Source organism: Platalea leucorodia (assembly GCF_965183815.1).
Source record: "Platalea leucorodia genome assembly, chromosome: 13".
Classification (NCBI taxonomy): domain Eukaryota; kingdom Metazoa; phylum Chordata; class Aves; order Pelecaniformes; family Threskiornithidae; genus Platalea; species Platalea leucorodia.
This window is the reverse complement of record NC_138835.1, coordinates 6,642,214-6,658,016: the sequence shown is the minus strand read 5'-3', so window position 1 is coordinate 6,658,016 and position 15,803 is coordinate 6,642,214. Positions and strand designations below refer to the sequence as shown.

Sequence of the window (15,803 nt, the reverse complement as noted above, 5' to 3'; positions counted from 1 at the left end):
TACAAAATGAAAATGACTTTCACCACCACCACACTTTTCAGCTCATACTTTCAGTGAGATACTTAAACCCCAGCTGAAAGGCAGCCAGTGGGTACGTTACCATTTACTCACATTAATTTCCATAATCACCGCTTTAGCTCCAAATAGGGCCCTTCAGTTGAACATTGAAAGAAATAAACCAAAAAACACTTTGTTCCTTCAGACACAGAAGTTTATTCTCATCCCCACCACCCCCCTCCAAAAAGTTAGAGGTTGTCCCCCCCCCCCCCCCCAAAAAAAAAAAAAAAAAATCAAGTAATTTTTGTCTGCTTCGGTCATTACTGACTCTCAGAAGCAGGGAGTTTTTATTTTACCTTTTTATGCCAATAATCCTACCGGATGACATACAGACACACACCAACTCCTCTTGCTTTGTAGGGAATGTGTAAAGCCGTGACTGTCAGCGGCCACGCGCAGGGACTCTGGAAATTAAGGATTTGCATAAGATGCAGTCTCGCTCACCGCTCCTCCCAGGGCTGGCATCTCCACTTCAGCGTTTCTCCACCCCCTTCCAGCTACTTTGTTCTTCACTTCAACATATATCCCTTAACAGGTTCATGGTAGACATGATAGAGGCTTTGACCAACACAAGCACTGACATATTTATATTAAAAAATAGTGCAAAATTTCAACATTTATATAAATAACTCTAAACCCCTGCTTTTGATTTTTTTTTGTTTTTTGTTTTTTTACAATGTAATACACGCTTTTTGAGTTGGCACTCAAAAAATTGCCATTTTTCTTCTAGTTCAGAAAACAACTTTTTTTTTTTTTTGAATAGGCCTCTTCTAATACAAAAATACTCCTGCTCCTTACACATACACTTTCTCTTATTTTTAATATATATTTATATATTTATATTGCAGATCTTTAAACAAAATGTTTTTTGTGCAAATATTTTGTCTTTAAAGATAAGTGAAATAATCAAACAAAAAAAAAAGCATTCACACACAGCTCAACTAGAAACAAAAAAAAAAAATGGACTACAGTTGATTTTTTTTCCTTTTTAAACGTCTAGACACAGCTCAATAAAGAAATGTTTTTGCAAGCTTGGTAGGCTTGTGCATTCAGACCAGACATAACAAGTAAATATTTATACATGGAGAGATGGGGAAGGGCTTTTTTATTTCTTTGCTCATCTTCCTCAACTCTCTCTCTCTCTCCTTTTTCTTTTAATGAGAAGTGCAGAGTGTTTCATTTACTTTCTTGCTTTTTTTTTTCCTTTTATCTTTTTTTTTTTTTTTTTTTTTTTTTAAAAGGGGTGCCCTTTTTGTTTCTCTTTCTCTTTGTTCCACACGGTTGTGCTCTCAAGGCCATTGATTTGTGAATGATGGAGTCTGCTGCCCTCCAAGATGGAGGGCATCCCGTTGTTGTTCTGCTGGTGCTGGTAAAACGTCGACCCAGGGTAGTGCCCTATGACCTCGCTGTACGTCGGCGGCGGTCCCTCCATCCTACCATTGCTCCCATAGCAGGTCGCACTGATGCCAGAGTTACTGCTGGGGGGGCACGGCCCCCCGTACACGGAGTTATCTATCAAGTCACTGTCGAAGATGGTTCTGTTGGGGGGGGCCCGGACCGACTCTCTGTTGAGCTCCATTTGCTGCTCGGGGTCTCGCAGCTGCAGCGTGCAGGGTCCCTGGTACGGGGGGGGCTCCTCGCCGTCCGACAGCGAGATGGTGGGTGGCAGGTCGATCTCGTGCTGCATGTAGGGGTAGGTTGGCTGGAATCTGTTAAAGCGGTCCCTCTGCAGAAAGGATGGCACTGCCAGGCGGTCGCTGGGTCTCGGGGTGTAGATTTGCTGCTGAAAGGGACAAAAAGAGAGAAAAACGGAGAGAAGCGTGAGATGCTGCATCCCAGGACAGGGGGAAAGGCAGCAGCACCCGCATCCGCATCGCCCTCACCTCTGTTATTCCATTCCCCGACACGGTGCTTTCCGAAGGCCACAGGCTTCCCTCCTGCATTGGAAAGGAGAAGAGAGCGCAGAGTGAGTCTCACTGCCAGCAGTGGTTAAGCTCCCTCTGCAAACGGCTCGTGCCAGGTTTCATCCTGCACCAGAGCCCAGGCAGGACGCTGCCGCTGCCGTCAACGTGTTCCTGCCCCGGCTGCAGCAACGCACAGCACGCACCCTCTTCCAAGCGGGCAACCAGCTCTAGTAGGGGTATTAGCTGTTATCATATATGCTGGCTATCATATGGGCATATGCTAACGGTATTAGCATATTACCACTGAAAACAACACTTCTGATTAGAATTTCCCTCCATTTTCACCTCCATTTGTATTTAACAGATCACTTGCAGAATGAATGATGAGAACGACACCAGCAAACAACGCTCTCCCATTTGCAGACTTCCCCCCTCCCACCCATGCCCACCCAGCATGTTTCTCTCCCTGGTTCAAACATGCCAGAGGAGAATTTTTCAATTTGTGATCCATGAGCCGTGGGTGATTCACAAGACATCAGAAAATGCTCCATGAAATAATGACAAGATTAAACAAGAAAAAAAACAAAACACCCAAAAAAACCCTCACACCCACATTCTGATGCACACAATCAAGGAAATCATGGGAAAATAAAGATAATAAGCAAACAACCAAATGTTAAGCCTAAATTTGATTTCGCTAAAAAAAAAAAATAGAAATCTGTAGCAACAGGATGGTTCTAGAGTATTTTTCCCCCAAACGGATAAGCTGTCCTTGGCTTAAACAGGCTGAGGAACTGTGGTCTAGAGGCTTCCTTACACTGCAAGCATCACCCTGATCCTGCAATCCCAACCCAGGCGCCAACAACCCCAGGCACGATAAAGCCACAAGCCAATTTCCCCCAAACCATGAGATTAGTTTACAAGTCATGATCAAAACAAACAAACAAAGGTTCTTCCCATTTGCTGGTGATACTCTGAGCATACACAGTTCACCTTAGACACTTTTGCCTTAAGAACTACAATATTTAAATATTGCTAATATTCACATATAGCAACATCCCTCCGGCAGGCAGGGCTAGAGGAAAACAAGCCAGAAGGCTCATAATTATAACCTGGAATAGCTGACACTTCTCAGTTCCTTGCAGGTGAATCTCCAGTTCTGGCACCAGTAAGTCAGGCACAGGCAGAAGTATTTACCACCAGTGGAAAAAAAAATGCCAAGGGTGTTTCTTTTTCCCCTTTTTCCCCTGAAGGTGTCCCATCCAAAGGCCATTCTTGGGCCCAGCCTACGCAGCAGAACCACAAACTTTCCTACTATGAAAATACCTATTTCTATAATAACTTCTATATACAACTTCTTTACCGAAAGGGTAGTCGGGCACTGGAACAGGCTGCCCAGGGAAGTGGCTGAGTCTCCATCCCTGGAGGTATTTAAAAGACAGGTAGACGTGGTGCTTGAGGACATGGTTTAGTGGCGGACTTGGCAGTGACACGTTAACGGTTGGACTCGATGATCTTAAGGGTCTTTTCCAACCTTAACCATTCTATGATTCTACAGTAACCGTGGTGGCGGTCCAGGCAGCCTGGTGCCCCAGTGGAAGCCTGCAAGAAGCTGCAACCGCAGCACCACAGACACCTTCGCTGACAAAGTCAGAAGGGATTTTGCCTGTCTGATGCTCCCTGGACTTCACCCGGCTGTGAAGCACATCTGGCCTCATACCAGGCTGCAGCATGCAAGGGAAAACGTTGCTGCATGCCTTTGCAGCTATCCCAGTAAGCGGCCGAGCAGCATCTCCGCTCCCCCCAGAAGCGCCTCCGAGAGCGGACAGACCGGGGGTGCCCCTGTGGGCAGAGCCAGCCCCAATCCCTGTGGCAGGAGCCTCAGCACCCGGGCATCCCACAACACGCATCCGACTGCCCGAAACGCAGCACCAGCACCACGTTAAAATCTCCAAAGCCACCCATTACATCCCCCTCCCTCCTCCTTCCCCCCGCCTCCCTTTTTCTTCTTTATTTTCCCCAGCTTTGGAATATATTTTCTGTTGTGGCATCACGCGTGGTATCAGATATGGAGAGAATCCCATCAGGTTCCTCTTTTTGAAGCTCAGCTCTGCACATAAACCTCAAGGCAAGGAAAACACTGATTTATATGGAAATGAGACAGCCCAGATTCTTCCCACTTGTCGGTGTTTTTTAGGGAGCATCTCCTTGGAGCAGAGGTTAAGTGCCGCAGTACCGGCACCCTCCGCGGCTACAGCTAATGTATGCGCTGGTTGAGCTGTGCGCCGCACAGCCCTTCCTGAGCAATGCAACGCCATGTTTTATACAGACCTTGAGACTTCAATATGCAACTGTTCACACAAGCATCAACTGTTTAGTCTGGTCCATTCTACATGTATTCCTTGCCTGCAGGGATAGTCTACACTCAAATTCCCCCAGAAGCCAAAAGACCCAAGAGGAACTGCATCTGCCGCAGATCAAATCCTTGCCTCTAAGCCCCGGCTCAGCCACGGTGCTGACACCACAGCGCACGGGGAGGGCTTCCAGTGCTGCCACACACACTGCCAGCCCTTCACCTCATCCCGAAGGACACCGAAGCAGCGGGCAGGAGCGGGAAGCACTCTGAAAATTGTGTTTACTTTGCCATGCCCCCGTGGCAGACTTCCTGAGCAGCGAGTACCCCGCTGCCTTCTGCTAGATGTTTTATATTTAACTTGGCAGTGGGCAGTGCCATGGCAATATCCCATCTGCTTCCCCCTTTCCCGGGAGTGATGTCAGCCGGCTCCCGCGAGGGCGGCTGCAGCCCAGTGCTTCCCGGCGTGCGGAGCATCGCTGCGCTCAGCTGGGGCTTCCCGCTGCGGCAAGCGATGGGGAGGGCACGTACACACCCTTACGTGAGGCGCTGCACCCAAACTGTACCCTACCCCTAAGTACCCACTCACCCAAAGCCTGCACCCAATACCCCACCCAGGCGTTCAGAAGAAAAGCTCTGGCTCACACATTAACTCATGTGTTTGTACAGCTGAGGTCCAGGAACGATGCTCCGGGCAACACACAGATGCAAGAGCAGCAAACCAGTAGAAACACCATTAAAACAGGATCCGCAGAGAGATAAGGAGCAGACAGGAGACCCATTTTCTGTAGGAGCTGGATCTCTGCAACTGTTACTAACCACTTCTCCCAGGACTCCAGGGCTTGACCTGGACACGCTTACGTGCCCAGAGCTGACCGACCACAAGCACGCTCACCAGCATCAACTCTGCCTCACACACTATTGTGAAGCCCATCTGGGTAACGGCTCATCTCTCCTAAAAACTCAATAGTGGGATTAATTGCTGGAAATCAGTAGTCAGAGGAGGGCAAAGCCTCAGAGACAGAAAACGTACGTACTTGTAGCCTTCGCGCTTTGGCCGTGAGATGGCTACGCAGCCCCGCCGAGCCAAGCAAAGCTGCACTGCCCTGTGAGGGAGCATCACCGCTGTAAATCCTCGTCCGCGGGGCTCTCCTCGCTCACCTCCGACTCTTGGAATATTTAGGACTTGAATTCATCTCAACAATGGCTGACTCTAGAAAGCTATGGTTTTCTGAAACGAAAGCTGAGATTCTGCTGTCTGACAAGCAATACAGCTGTAAAAGCCTCCACAAGTATTCCAGAACTCACTGCAGAATCCAAAATTACTTTTAAATTTCTTTTTAGAGATCAATCTTCGACTTTTATAGAACCGCTTGTTTTAGTAATGTCAGAGAATTTTCTCTGTAAAGCTGCATGGTGCAGATTAAGTCTTAGAGCCTTCAGGAGGACTTATATCTTCCATTTTGGGAGACAAAGGTTTGCTTGGAAATTACATTTAAACCACTTTTTCTTGGGGGGAGTGGGATATCACTGTTCCAAAGGTGCAGGGACAGTGTCATTCTTATTGCAGAACAGTTTTTAGTAACATTTCTTAAATGTTCTTAATAAAGGTACTCGTTATAAGGAGACAGAGTTTAAGTACAGCAAGAACGGTGACGGAGAAACACAGGATATAATACAAGAAATCCTTGCTAGCAAGAACCGCATCAAAAAAATCTTTAGGGAAATCAATTTCTCCTTCAGTTGTAATTTTTGAGCTACAACAACGAAAAAAGACAACTCCGGCAGACCTAGCAGCCTCCTGACCATGGGATGAACTACTTTAATATTTCAAAAGATGAAAAGCATGTATGCAGCTGCGGTGCCTGTCTGCGGTCACGACAACAAAATGAAGTTTGGGATTTAAGAAGTCCAACACCAGTTCAGGGCAAGTTTAATGGATTACATAAACCAGTATCCGGTTCAGCGCAGCCTCTGCCTGCCAGCCTTCAGCACTCGTTTAGACCGGAGCTGTTTTCTACAAAAAGACTTGCTGTGCCGAATCCAAACGGAGCTGCCTTTAAGATCTTTACTATGATTGATGTAACGAGCTTCCCGCTTAGCGCACGAGGGGCTTCTCTGTCCCGTCAGGAGAGCGCTTGGACCACAGGGAAGCTTGGCTGCCACTCCATCAACGCTGCACTCTTAGCACAGACAGGGGCAGGGAGAAGGGGAAGAATTATAAAGAGGGGGGGAAAAAAACCCCAAAATGGTATGTTCACAGTTTCTCTCCCTAGCTCTGAGAAAGGTTCTGAAGACTCCACAACCTCACCGAGGTCTAGCAGAAGCATGGAGGTAAACCTTTGCTCAAAAGCCATTTAATCGCTGATGCGTCTGAAGGCTGAATAAATAACGGAGCTGTTTTGGTGCGGAGACTGGGCCAAAAAATGACTGGAAATTTTGGCTTGGTGAAATTCAAGAAAGAAAAAAAAATTAAAAAAGAAAAAAACGGGGGGAAGGCATTATTTTTTAAAACAGCCCACAATTTTTGATTCAACCTGAAATTTTTGTTCAATCTCCATGTGATTTGCTCTTCTCTTTCCATGTTAGCCTTCTTTCCTCTTTTTAAAGAAAATAAACAGGCCACTTAAGGAAACAGAAATTAGTATATTAAAATAAAAAAGGCTTGATCTCGTATTTGCTTTGAAAAGGTAAAATGAAACATTTTGGTCTTGTGCAAGTAAAACATTCTGAACATGATAAAATAGTAAAATATCTGAAAATGGGAAAATAATCTTTCTGCTGTTTTTAATAATTCACGCGCTCGGAAGCCGGCATTCTGCTACTGTTGGAAGCGGGTGCGCAGGACGGTAAGAAGAGACGTAAGATTTCTGTAACTCCGGGAGGAGCTGGGATACATGCGGGAAGTTTAGCTCTGATCCCCAAAGCAGACAGGTGCGTGAGCACTCACCGCCCTCGCACCGGCTGGTTTAATGCGGGATCACGCACTCCGGACACTTTGATCTTGTTGCACAGCATCGATAAACGACGGTGAGCTGAGCTCGCTGCCGTGCCCTCCGGAGAGGCGCTCCACAGCCCACAAAATGAAGGGTGGTTTAACTGAGCTTAGGGTTTGCACAGCTCTCCTTCCCAAGGGGTGCCTTCCTCACTTCGGCACAGAGCGTCCGATAAGGGACCTTCGTCTGCTGTGTGTAATGTGCGACAAAAAGGGCAGCTACAGAGCAGGACAGCCTGTGCCCTGGGTGTCTGCTGGCTGGACAGCCTTCAACAACACGGTACTGAAGACTTATTTAATAAAAGATGCTAGATGTCTCTCTCTTTTAGAAAAGGAAATAGGAGGAGGAAAAAAAGAAAAAAAGGAAAAAAAGGAGGGGGAAAAAAAAGAAAAAAAGGAAAGAAAAGGAGGGGGAAAAAAAAGGAAAAAAGGAAAGAAAAGGAAAAAAGGAAAGAAAAGGAAAAAAGGAAAGAAAAGGAAAAAAGGAAAGAAAAGGAAAAAAGGAAAGAAAAGGAAAAAAGGAAAGAAAAGGAAAAAAGGAAAGAAAAGGAAAAAAGGAAAGAAAAGGAAAAAAGGAAAGAAAAGGAAAAAAGGAAAGAAAAGGAAAAAAGGAAAGAAAAGGAAAAAAGGAAAGAAAAGGAAAAAAGGAAAGAAAAGGAAAAAAGGAAAGAAAAGGAAAAAAGGAAAGAAAAGGAAAAAAGGAAAGAAAAGGAAAAAAGGAAAGCAATCCCACTATTTGATCTTTTTCCTGCAGCAAGCACGGATTTGATAGCAGAGAGCACGGCCCCACACAGACCACCACAAGGCAGCACCGGTGTGCTCAGCCTGCCCTGGAAGCCTGCAGAGGAGAGGGTGCGAAGCAATGACCTTGAGGAAGCCCTATCATTTAAATAGCTTTAAGATCCTTCAGGGTGAATGCTAAAAAACAAACAAAAACCAAAACACACAGTACCAGTACAAGATATCCCTCCATTGAAGACAAAGTCATGTAGGCAGCGGTGAATAGTATGTGCTCACCCTCCAAGAAAATGTGATGTCTTTTCTCTGTAGGTTCTTGTAAGTCTGAGCTGCTGCATTTGAGGAAACTGCATAAACCAACATCTGCCTCGAGGCTGGAGAAGCTCCCCCTCGAGTCCCCATCAGAGGTACAATTAACACGTTTCTCCTCGGGCTTTTATGAAGCAGGGAGCCTGGGTTACACAGGGAACCTCTTGAGCATCCCCTTAGAGATTTCTGCTTCTCTGGCTGACAAGTGTTTTCTGACCCCTACACCACAGTAATGGCAGCACCACTGGTGAAAACTGGAGGAAGTCTTTCAGGATTTCTTATTCTCTTAAAGGCAGGCCGTAAGTTTTTATACAGTCATTTGAGACTCTCCAACTGGAGCCGCCAAAGGACTCAATAGTTTGGGGCTGTTAAAGGCAAGGCATACACACCCCAACCAGCCGAGGGTACGTGGCGGTTTCAGGAACAGGACACGCCAAGAACAGCCTTGTGCGGTTACTTTACTGATGTGAAGTCTGAATTGCAAAGCTCAGGGCAAAGGTAGAGGCTATGGCTGCCCATATATTACAACATACAGCACCCTAAAGAGCCAGAGGCATCCCTAAAAGGCCCAGCCCACCCTTCCCGTCCCCAATAAGTGAGAGACAGAAGATGATGCCAAGACCCAGCCTGGAGGGTGTCTCTTCATGCAGTGCCAAGTGGCAAATGGGCAAACATGACCCAAACGAATGCCTTTGGCTCTAATGTTTTCCCAATGTCGTATCATTTGGCAAACGGCGCAGGATGACGTGGATTGGAAGAAAAGGGTGTGACTTACTGATGAGAGGTTCTCGTCTCTCCGCCTCCCCTGGCTGTGCCGGCTGATGAAGGATCGCGCAGAGAGTTTGTAGTGGTTCAGCAGACACGTGATCACCACCACCATCACCATCATCACCACCACGATTATGATTATCTGTACAAACTCCAACTCCGCTGCAAGAGAGACAGACAGACTTTAAGCCACCAGAAAAAGCAGCATGTAATTGAGCACAAGAAGAACTAATGCGGCCAAGACGCCGATGGCACTGCTGCATCCTTCCCCCATAAAGCTCTCACACATGCCTACGTGGGCTCTGCATGCTTTAAGCCCAGCTACGTACTTAAAAAAACTTATTAATTCACTTCTTCAGTGCCACAGAAGAGTCTCTAGGAGCGATCTTTAAAGACAACCTACAAAGCAGAGTGTTTCCAAGCTACAATGCAGACCGGACTCCCCAAAGCCCTCCCAGCTGCAGTGTGCTGGATGCCCCCATCGCCGGGTACAAAACCCGCAGCATCTCAGTGCTGAGCGTGCCTTGCTCAGGCCATGGAGCCGTGAACCAGCATAATTCAGCCTAATGAAACAATTTAGCTAAATGCAAGCTAGATTTCTGCAGTTGTCTTCCCATCACCACCACTCCTTCCTCCAGGGAGGACCGGACTGAGGTCCTCCTCGGCACAGCCTCGCACCAGGCACATGTCCCCTCTGTCACGGGGGTCAGACAGCGGCACGGGGGAGCCCACAGCATAGCACAGCAGGCACCGGCGCTGGCAGCCTCCCTCTTCCCAAGGCTGGCCTATCTGCCGCAGGACGCAGGCAGGGAGACCTCCTGCTTTTCAGCGAGACACCAGACGGGCGCGATGCAGCTGCCCATGGGAGCCACGTCCCGGAGCTCCAGACATCCCCCAGCTCACGGCTCGGCCAGCTGACAGCGGCAGCTTGAGTGGCTTGAACTGGCATAAAGGAAAAATGCAAAAAATCCTCCAAACAAACAAGAACAAGCAAACAACAGACTGTCCGGTTAACTCCAGAGACACTTGGCAGGAGGCAATAAGAAGCCGCTCCTAAAATTTCCTAAGGAAATAATTCCTCACACCTCTCTGAAGCTAAGGAAAATTAAGTACTGGAGGCAAATGTAGCGCTGGGGTCATCATTTCCATGCGTTTGGCACCCAGAGAGCAGACACCATCCCAGAACTGCTCAGTTGCTCCCCCCAGATCCCCTCGTGCCGGCAGCGCCCAGGGCTCGCCGTGCCCAGGACCGGGCAGCAGCAACTCCAGTGCTCATCGTAAAGGGGGGGCCAGACCAGCAAAGTTCAATAGTTCTGGAGATTTAAACTTTGCTTCTCAGTAGGGACAGCTATAAAATTCAGTTTTGGAAAGCTGTGCCCTAAGCTATCATGGATGCTGCCACCTGTATTTTATCTATACAGACACACACACGTATAGAGCTGTAGATACACAGGAAAACCCATCATGCCTCGAAGGGCAGCATCACACCGCTCGTACCAGCTGGGGTGGTTTCTGCTGAGTCAGGCAAATTTAATTTTATTTTCTTTATGGAAAGTTTTCTCCTAGCAGGTGGCATTTAAGTGCCAGTAAAAGCAAATAAATGTCAAGAAAGCAGTCCAGGTGGTGAGGGCTGCCAGTTACCTTGGAGCTCATTCTCCTAAACAGCAGCTATTTCTGCCATTGCCCAAAATGCTTAACCAGCTCTGCCCACCACCTTCAAAAAGCAGAATTACGCCTTGAAAGCCGGAACTTTATCTGTCACTTAAAGTTATATGTATGAGTGACTTGGAGCCCATATACTTAACAGCACTCCTAAAATGCAGCTGCCTCTACACTGGAACATTGCACGTGGGGTGGGAAGAGAGGGATTAAAAGCCAAACATTGCAAAGGAGTTTTGCCTTAAAAATGCCTTTTAGCTAAAGGCATCTTCTTAAAAGAGGAGCTCTGGGTCTTTCACAGCAACTCTGGCAAGGTGCTTGAATGCCACTGTGAAGGGAAGAGCCTGGAAAAAACCCACATTCTCAACAATTTATGATCCAGCCCCAAAGCAGCGGCGCAGCTCGCCTGTGGGAACGACAGGTGACTGGACCCAAGAGCTGCCACGGGTACGCTGTGCCAGAGGAACAGGCTGAAACAGGAGCTCATTTCTTTTACGCACAAATCGGATTAACCAGACGCGCAAACACACCAAAACTTGAAGGGCTGGGAAAAGAGGATGATGCAAAACCATTAAAATAAAAAAAAAAGGGGGGGGGCAACATCTTTTCCCATGTCATCCCCCCTACGTAGGAGAGTATCCCTACATAGCCCAAAGGCACGTCCTAGCGCCAGCTGCACCCAGAGGCACTGAGAGCATCCCTGCTGATCTCCAGCACCCGACTGGCGAGGTGAAGCCCCAGCACCCCAGCCAGGCATGGGATGCCCCACAGCTCCCCTGGGTGCTTTCCAGGCCGCCCACAAAGAGCCAGACCCCGGGGGGCACTGACCCAGAGCCCCTCTGCCTCACCTACACGTGGGCAGCAGAGCCTACACGCTGGAGAGCAGCCACCCAGCGTGGGTGCAGAGCCCACTTCTTGTGGAATTCATTACAGAAAAGAAAAAAAAAAAAAAACAAACCAAACAACAAAACAAAAAAATAAAAAACCCACCAAAGTTTTTAGGAAGATGAGTCAATTTAGCCTCAAAATGCAGCATGTACTTTGGCCACGGTAAGAAAATACAAGAAAAAAATATAAACGAGGCCAGTGATGGAAAACTTCCTTTTCTGTTAAAAGAAGTTATATTTCTGAAGAAAAACAAGTTATAAAAGAAAGTCCCTTTCCAGGAGGAGAGGTCCCTTAAATGAACCAAACTTTGCTAACTTGGTCACGGTACTTTGGTGACACAGGTGAAGTTTCGGACATCAGGAAGCGCCGCCCTTATTCCTTCCCAGGAAGGAACGCACGCAAGACGCGGCATTTACAAACAACCTAAGCCAAGCTTCCTGCACACATGTACGGACATACAATGAGCAGAGCCTGACGCAGAAGAAAGGGTGGGAATTCCGTCAGGATCTGGGACAACACACCGGCATCTCATCCATCCCCATCCAGCCCTGAATGCTGTTTATTCTGGCTCTGGGAGTCCTGTAATTGGGGTATTACAAAAGAGTTGCCAAGAGGTGCAATAGTAAGGCACAGTATGATTACCAGAACGAAGGGAATGCTGCTTTCCAGCAGAGACAGTCCTCCTGCCCCATCTCTCCCTCCCATGTTCTCCTGGAGCTGGACATCTGGATGGGCTGGACCCCCCCAGGGACCACAGGGCGAGGCCAGGAGGCGCAGGCAGTGTTCAGCCATGCATCAGGCCTTGCTCTTCAAACTCTAAACTGGGTTATTTCGGTGTGGAATCTAGTCAATCACGCTGGCGTTATCAATAGAAGAGTGATTTTAATATCTGGCTTTGTGGGAGGAGGGAGAACAATTAAGCTGCAAATTAACATTCTGTAAATGAGTTTGGCGAGATGTGTCTGAACAATAAAAACTAATCAGCTCCCCCTGTTCGGACTTTGGCCTTTTCATGCCAATGGCCTTGCTCTTCTCCGATCTCCCTCATTAGCATGGGGATGCAAACAGCTCAATCGCTGCAGCGGAGCACATCTACCCTTGTCCCGCAACACCGATGAGCACTCGAGCGTTTAAGCATCATATACAAGAAGTGTATTTGCCCCCATGTCTTCTTCGGTGGTGCTGCTGAAATTAAAATTTCTTCCCAGTGCTGTATGTATACACGAGGAGGCCAAACCCACCAGGGCCCTCTGGTCTCCGCACCAGCAGGAGCTCAGGTAAGAGCGGAGGGCACCCAGTGCCCCCAGTTTTGTTCTACCCCCAGCCCAGCCTGCGAGGAGCAGCACAACCTCGCAGAGCCTAGGAGCAAACACATCAGGTACGTTGAGATAAGCTTTAATCCGAGAACTCTCATGTTGCCCAATCTGGCCTTTGGGAAAAATAAAATAAAAATCAAACCAAACCAAACAAAACAAAAAAAAAAAAAAAAAAAGAGTCCCACACACTCAATTGTGCTTTTCAAGTTTCAAGAGACTCGTACGCACTCGAGGCGTCGAAGTTTCTGCCAACTCTCCCTCTGTTTTAACTTGTCTTCATGGGCTTCATTTGCAGAAGGGGGAAAAACCCCAACACACTGGAAAGCTGAATATACTTGGTAAGATTTTATCCAAGCAGCTCAGTAAAACTAATGAAGAAAGATCATTAAAAACCCAAACTTTGAGTTAATACGTTATTATACAAGTGCAGTTCAGCTGCTATGCTAATAAAAAGCCTTTGGGGAATAAAAAACAAGCCAAACTGCAAAGCACATAATTTATAATTCTACTGATATTCTTAAAAACACACACACAACAAAACAAGAAAAAAAAATACTCAACACATTTTGTATTTGGCTTCCTAATCATTGTCACTTTTCAATTAGAAGAGACCTCATTCCATTTCTCTCTGTAATTTTCCCCAAGGGAAGTGTTATAAATGCACTAGGCTTTACAAGATGGGCATATTCAGCCTCCAAATGCAAAGTAAGGTCACACTAATTTAATTTTGCATAATTTTTATTCCAGAATACGTTTCAAACTAACAGGTTCAGACATCACATTTAAGTGACACAACCTGCTTTTCTGTATTTTCTGTCTAGACGCTGCAGCTTTGGGAGCCGGTCAGCACGCGTGCAACTGTTTTGCAACTAAGCATTTTTCCCCCAGATTCTCACAATCCTGAAACTGGATATTCGTGATCAAGTAAAATCACTTGTCACGTCCCATTCTTCAAGTTCATTACTCGCTTGCCACTTTAAACCACATGTGGCCTGGAATAAGGGTTTCACAGTAGATTATAGCGTTACATTAATGAACGATAGGAGACTCCGCTGCTTCCCAAAGCCTGCAGGCTCTGCAACGCGCAGGCTGCGGCCGCTCTCCTGCTCAGAGGGCTTTTTGGAAGAAGGCAGCATGTGCCCTTGCTGCCCACACCGGGCTGCTGCCTGGCCAAGCAAGACGATAAGGCTCTAAAGTGTCTGAAATTCATGCAAGTGGCAGCTGGCTGGCAGCTGGTGCGGACGCAGAGGCACCTCACCGGCACGGCTGCCGGGGCACCCGGCCCCGCTCCTCCCACCGAAGACCACGCTCACGGCTTGACAGAAGCGGCTGCAGAAAGGTGCATCTCAGCACTTCCTCGAGCGCCTGTGAACAATACTTGGCACCCACAGGTTTAAAATTCATTAATATTTTTGCAAGGAGGGAGAGCTATTTGAGTCAACGGTGACGCTGGGAGTGCTGAGCCTCTGCACACACACACACACACACACACACACAGAGTTCATAACGGCCGCAGGGGAGGTGAGGCTATGATATACTTTAAATGCGTTTTCTTACTTTTTACAGCTATACTACAGTTCATAAAATGCTTACTATAAAGTTTATTAATGCTCTTCCTTCCACGTAGAGTATCACTGCTGAAGACAAACGCTCCAAAGCACTGGCAAGTATAAAGAGAAGGGAAAAAAAAAAAAAATACACCTGCATTTTGCTGCAATAATTACAGATACTCCAGCTATCATTTACAAGTGGACAGAACAGCTTTCAGACAGGGTCTCAGCCAAGATGACCTTTGCTTTCAGCCGGGTGTAATACACATCTGCAGGTCAAAACAATTCTCTAAGCTTCAATTATGATTTCTATATATATTGGAATTGCATATCGTTTGAGAAGTGATGAGAAGAAGTGAAATTACTCAGGAGATAATGGCTAAGCTGAACAAATGTAGCTGCACTAGCCACAATTCCTAAGAAAAAAGTTTTAAAAAAAAAATACTAGTTGTCATAAATCCTGTGGTGCACCATGCTAAAACCCAAGTCTGTTTTGCTGAGACAAAATGAAAGCAAGCAGAGAATCCCCTGCAGAATACTTTGCTTCTCCAATGTTCACTTTCACTTCCTCTGGGTATTTTTAATCATTAAAACCCCCTTAGTTCTGACTCGAAACAGATTGCTGGGACAGTTCAAGCACGATGAGTCCAATCACAAGCTTACACAGACTACCAAAAATATGCTCTTAAGGGTGTGGAGAAAAAACTCCTGCTGCTGATTTCATCTTCTGGTGGACATCAGCCCGGTGTGAGGCAACCCAACACTGCTTCAAGCCAGGATGAGATACCTCCCGAGCAAGCCTCGCTGTTGAAAGTTAATGAAGCATCAGTTAATTTTTATCCAGGACAGATGGGATATGCACCTGAGCTGCTGGATGCTCCTGTGACGGTTCCTCAGCATCAGAGCCCTATTATCACTCATTTCATCAGTATTCAGGAAAATACATCTAAAACTGTGTTTTGAGGTTGTTCCATGTGCCTGGTGCAGAGGACAGCTGGTAACAGAGGCAGGCAAAGCCTTCACTGGGCTTTGGGAGTGGTGGGCACAGCCCCACCGCTATCGGGAAACTGCCAGCATTGCCCCAACATCTGCAACAGCACAGGGAACAGAAAAGGCAAAAAAAGTGGGTTTAAAAATGAAAGCTTATCTCCAGCAGTTTCCCCTAACCTAGAAACTGATGTGAATTTGAGTAGTAGAAAAATTGAAAAGGAAGTGAGTAAGAGTCAGGGAGACTAAAAAGAGGCTGAGAACAACGCAGATTTTGCT

At 46.9% G+C, this 15,803-nt stretch overlaps 1 protein-coding gene across 1 annotated transcript in view; it reads right to left on the bottom strand.

The window, feature by feature from the left end:
• Positions 1-311: 311 nt before the first annotated feature.
• PMEPA1 (prostate transmembrane protein, androgen induced 1) overlaps positions 312-15,803 on the bottom strand; it is a gene marked incomplete at its 5' end in the record, with an annotated part of 49,313 nt that continues 33,821 nt past the window's right edge. Inside the window, 3 exons of the mRNA XM_082325632.1 lie at positions 312-1,840; positions 1,941-1,994; positions 9,132-9,286. Of these exons, the coding sequence (XP_082181758.1) occupies positions 1,292-1,840; positions 1,941-1,994; positions 9,132-9,286 (758 nt within the window). The 3' untranslated portion in view covers positions 312-1,291. The remainder of the gene's footprint in view (positions 1,841-1,940; positions 1,995-9,131; positions 9,287-15,803) is intronic.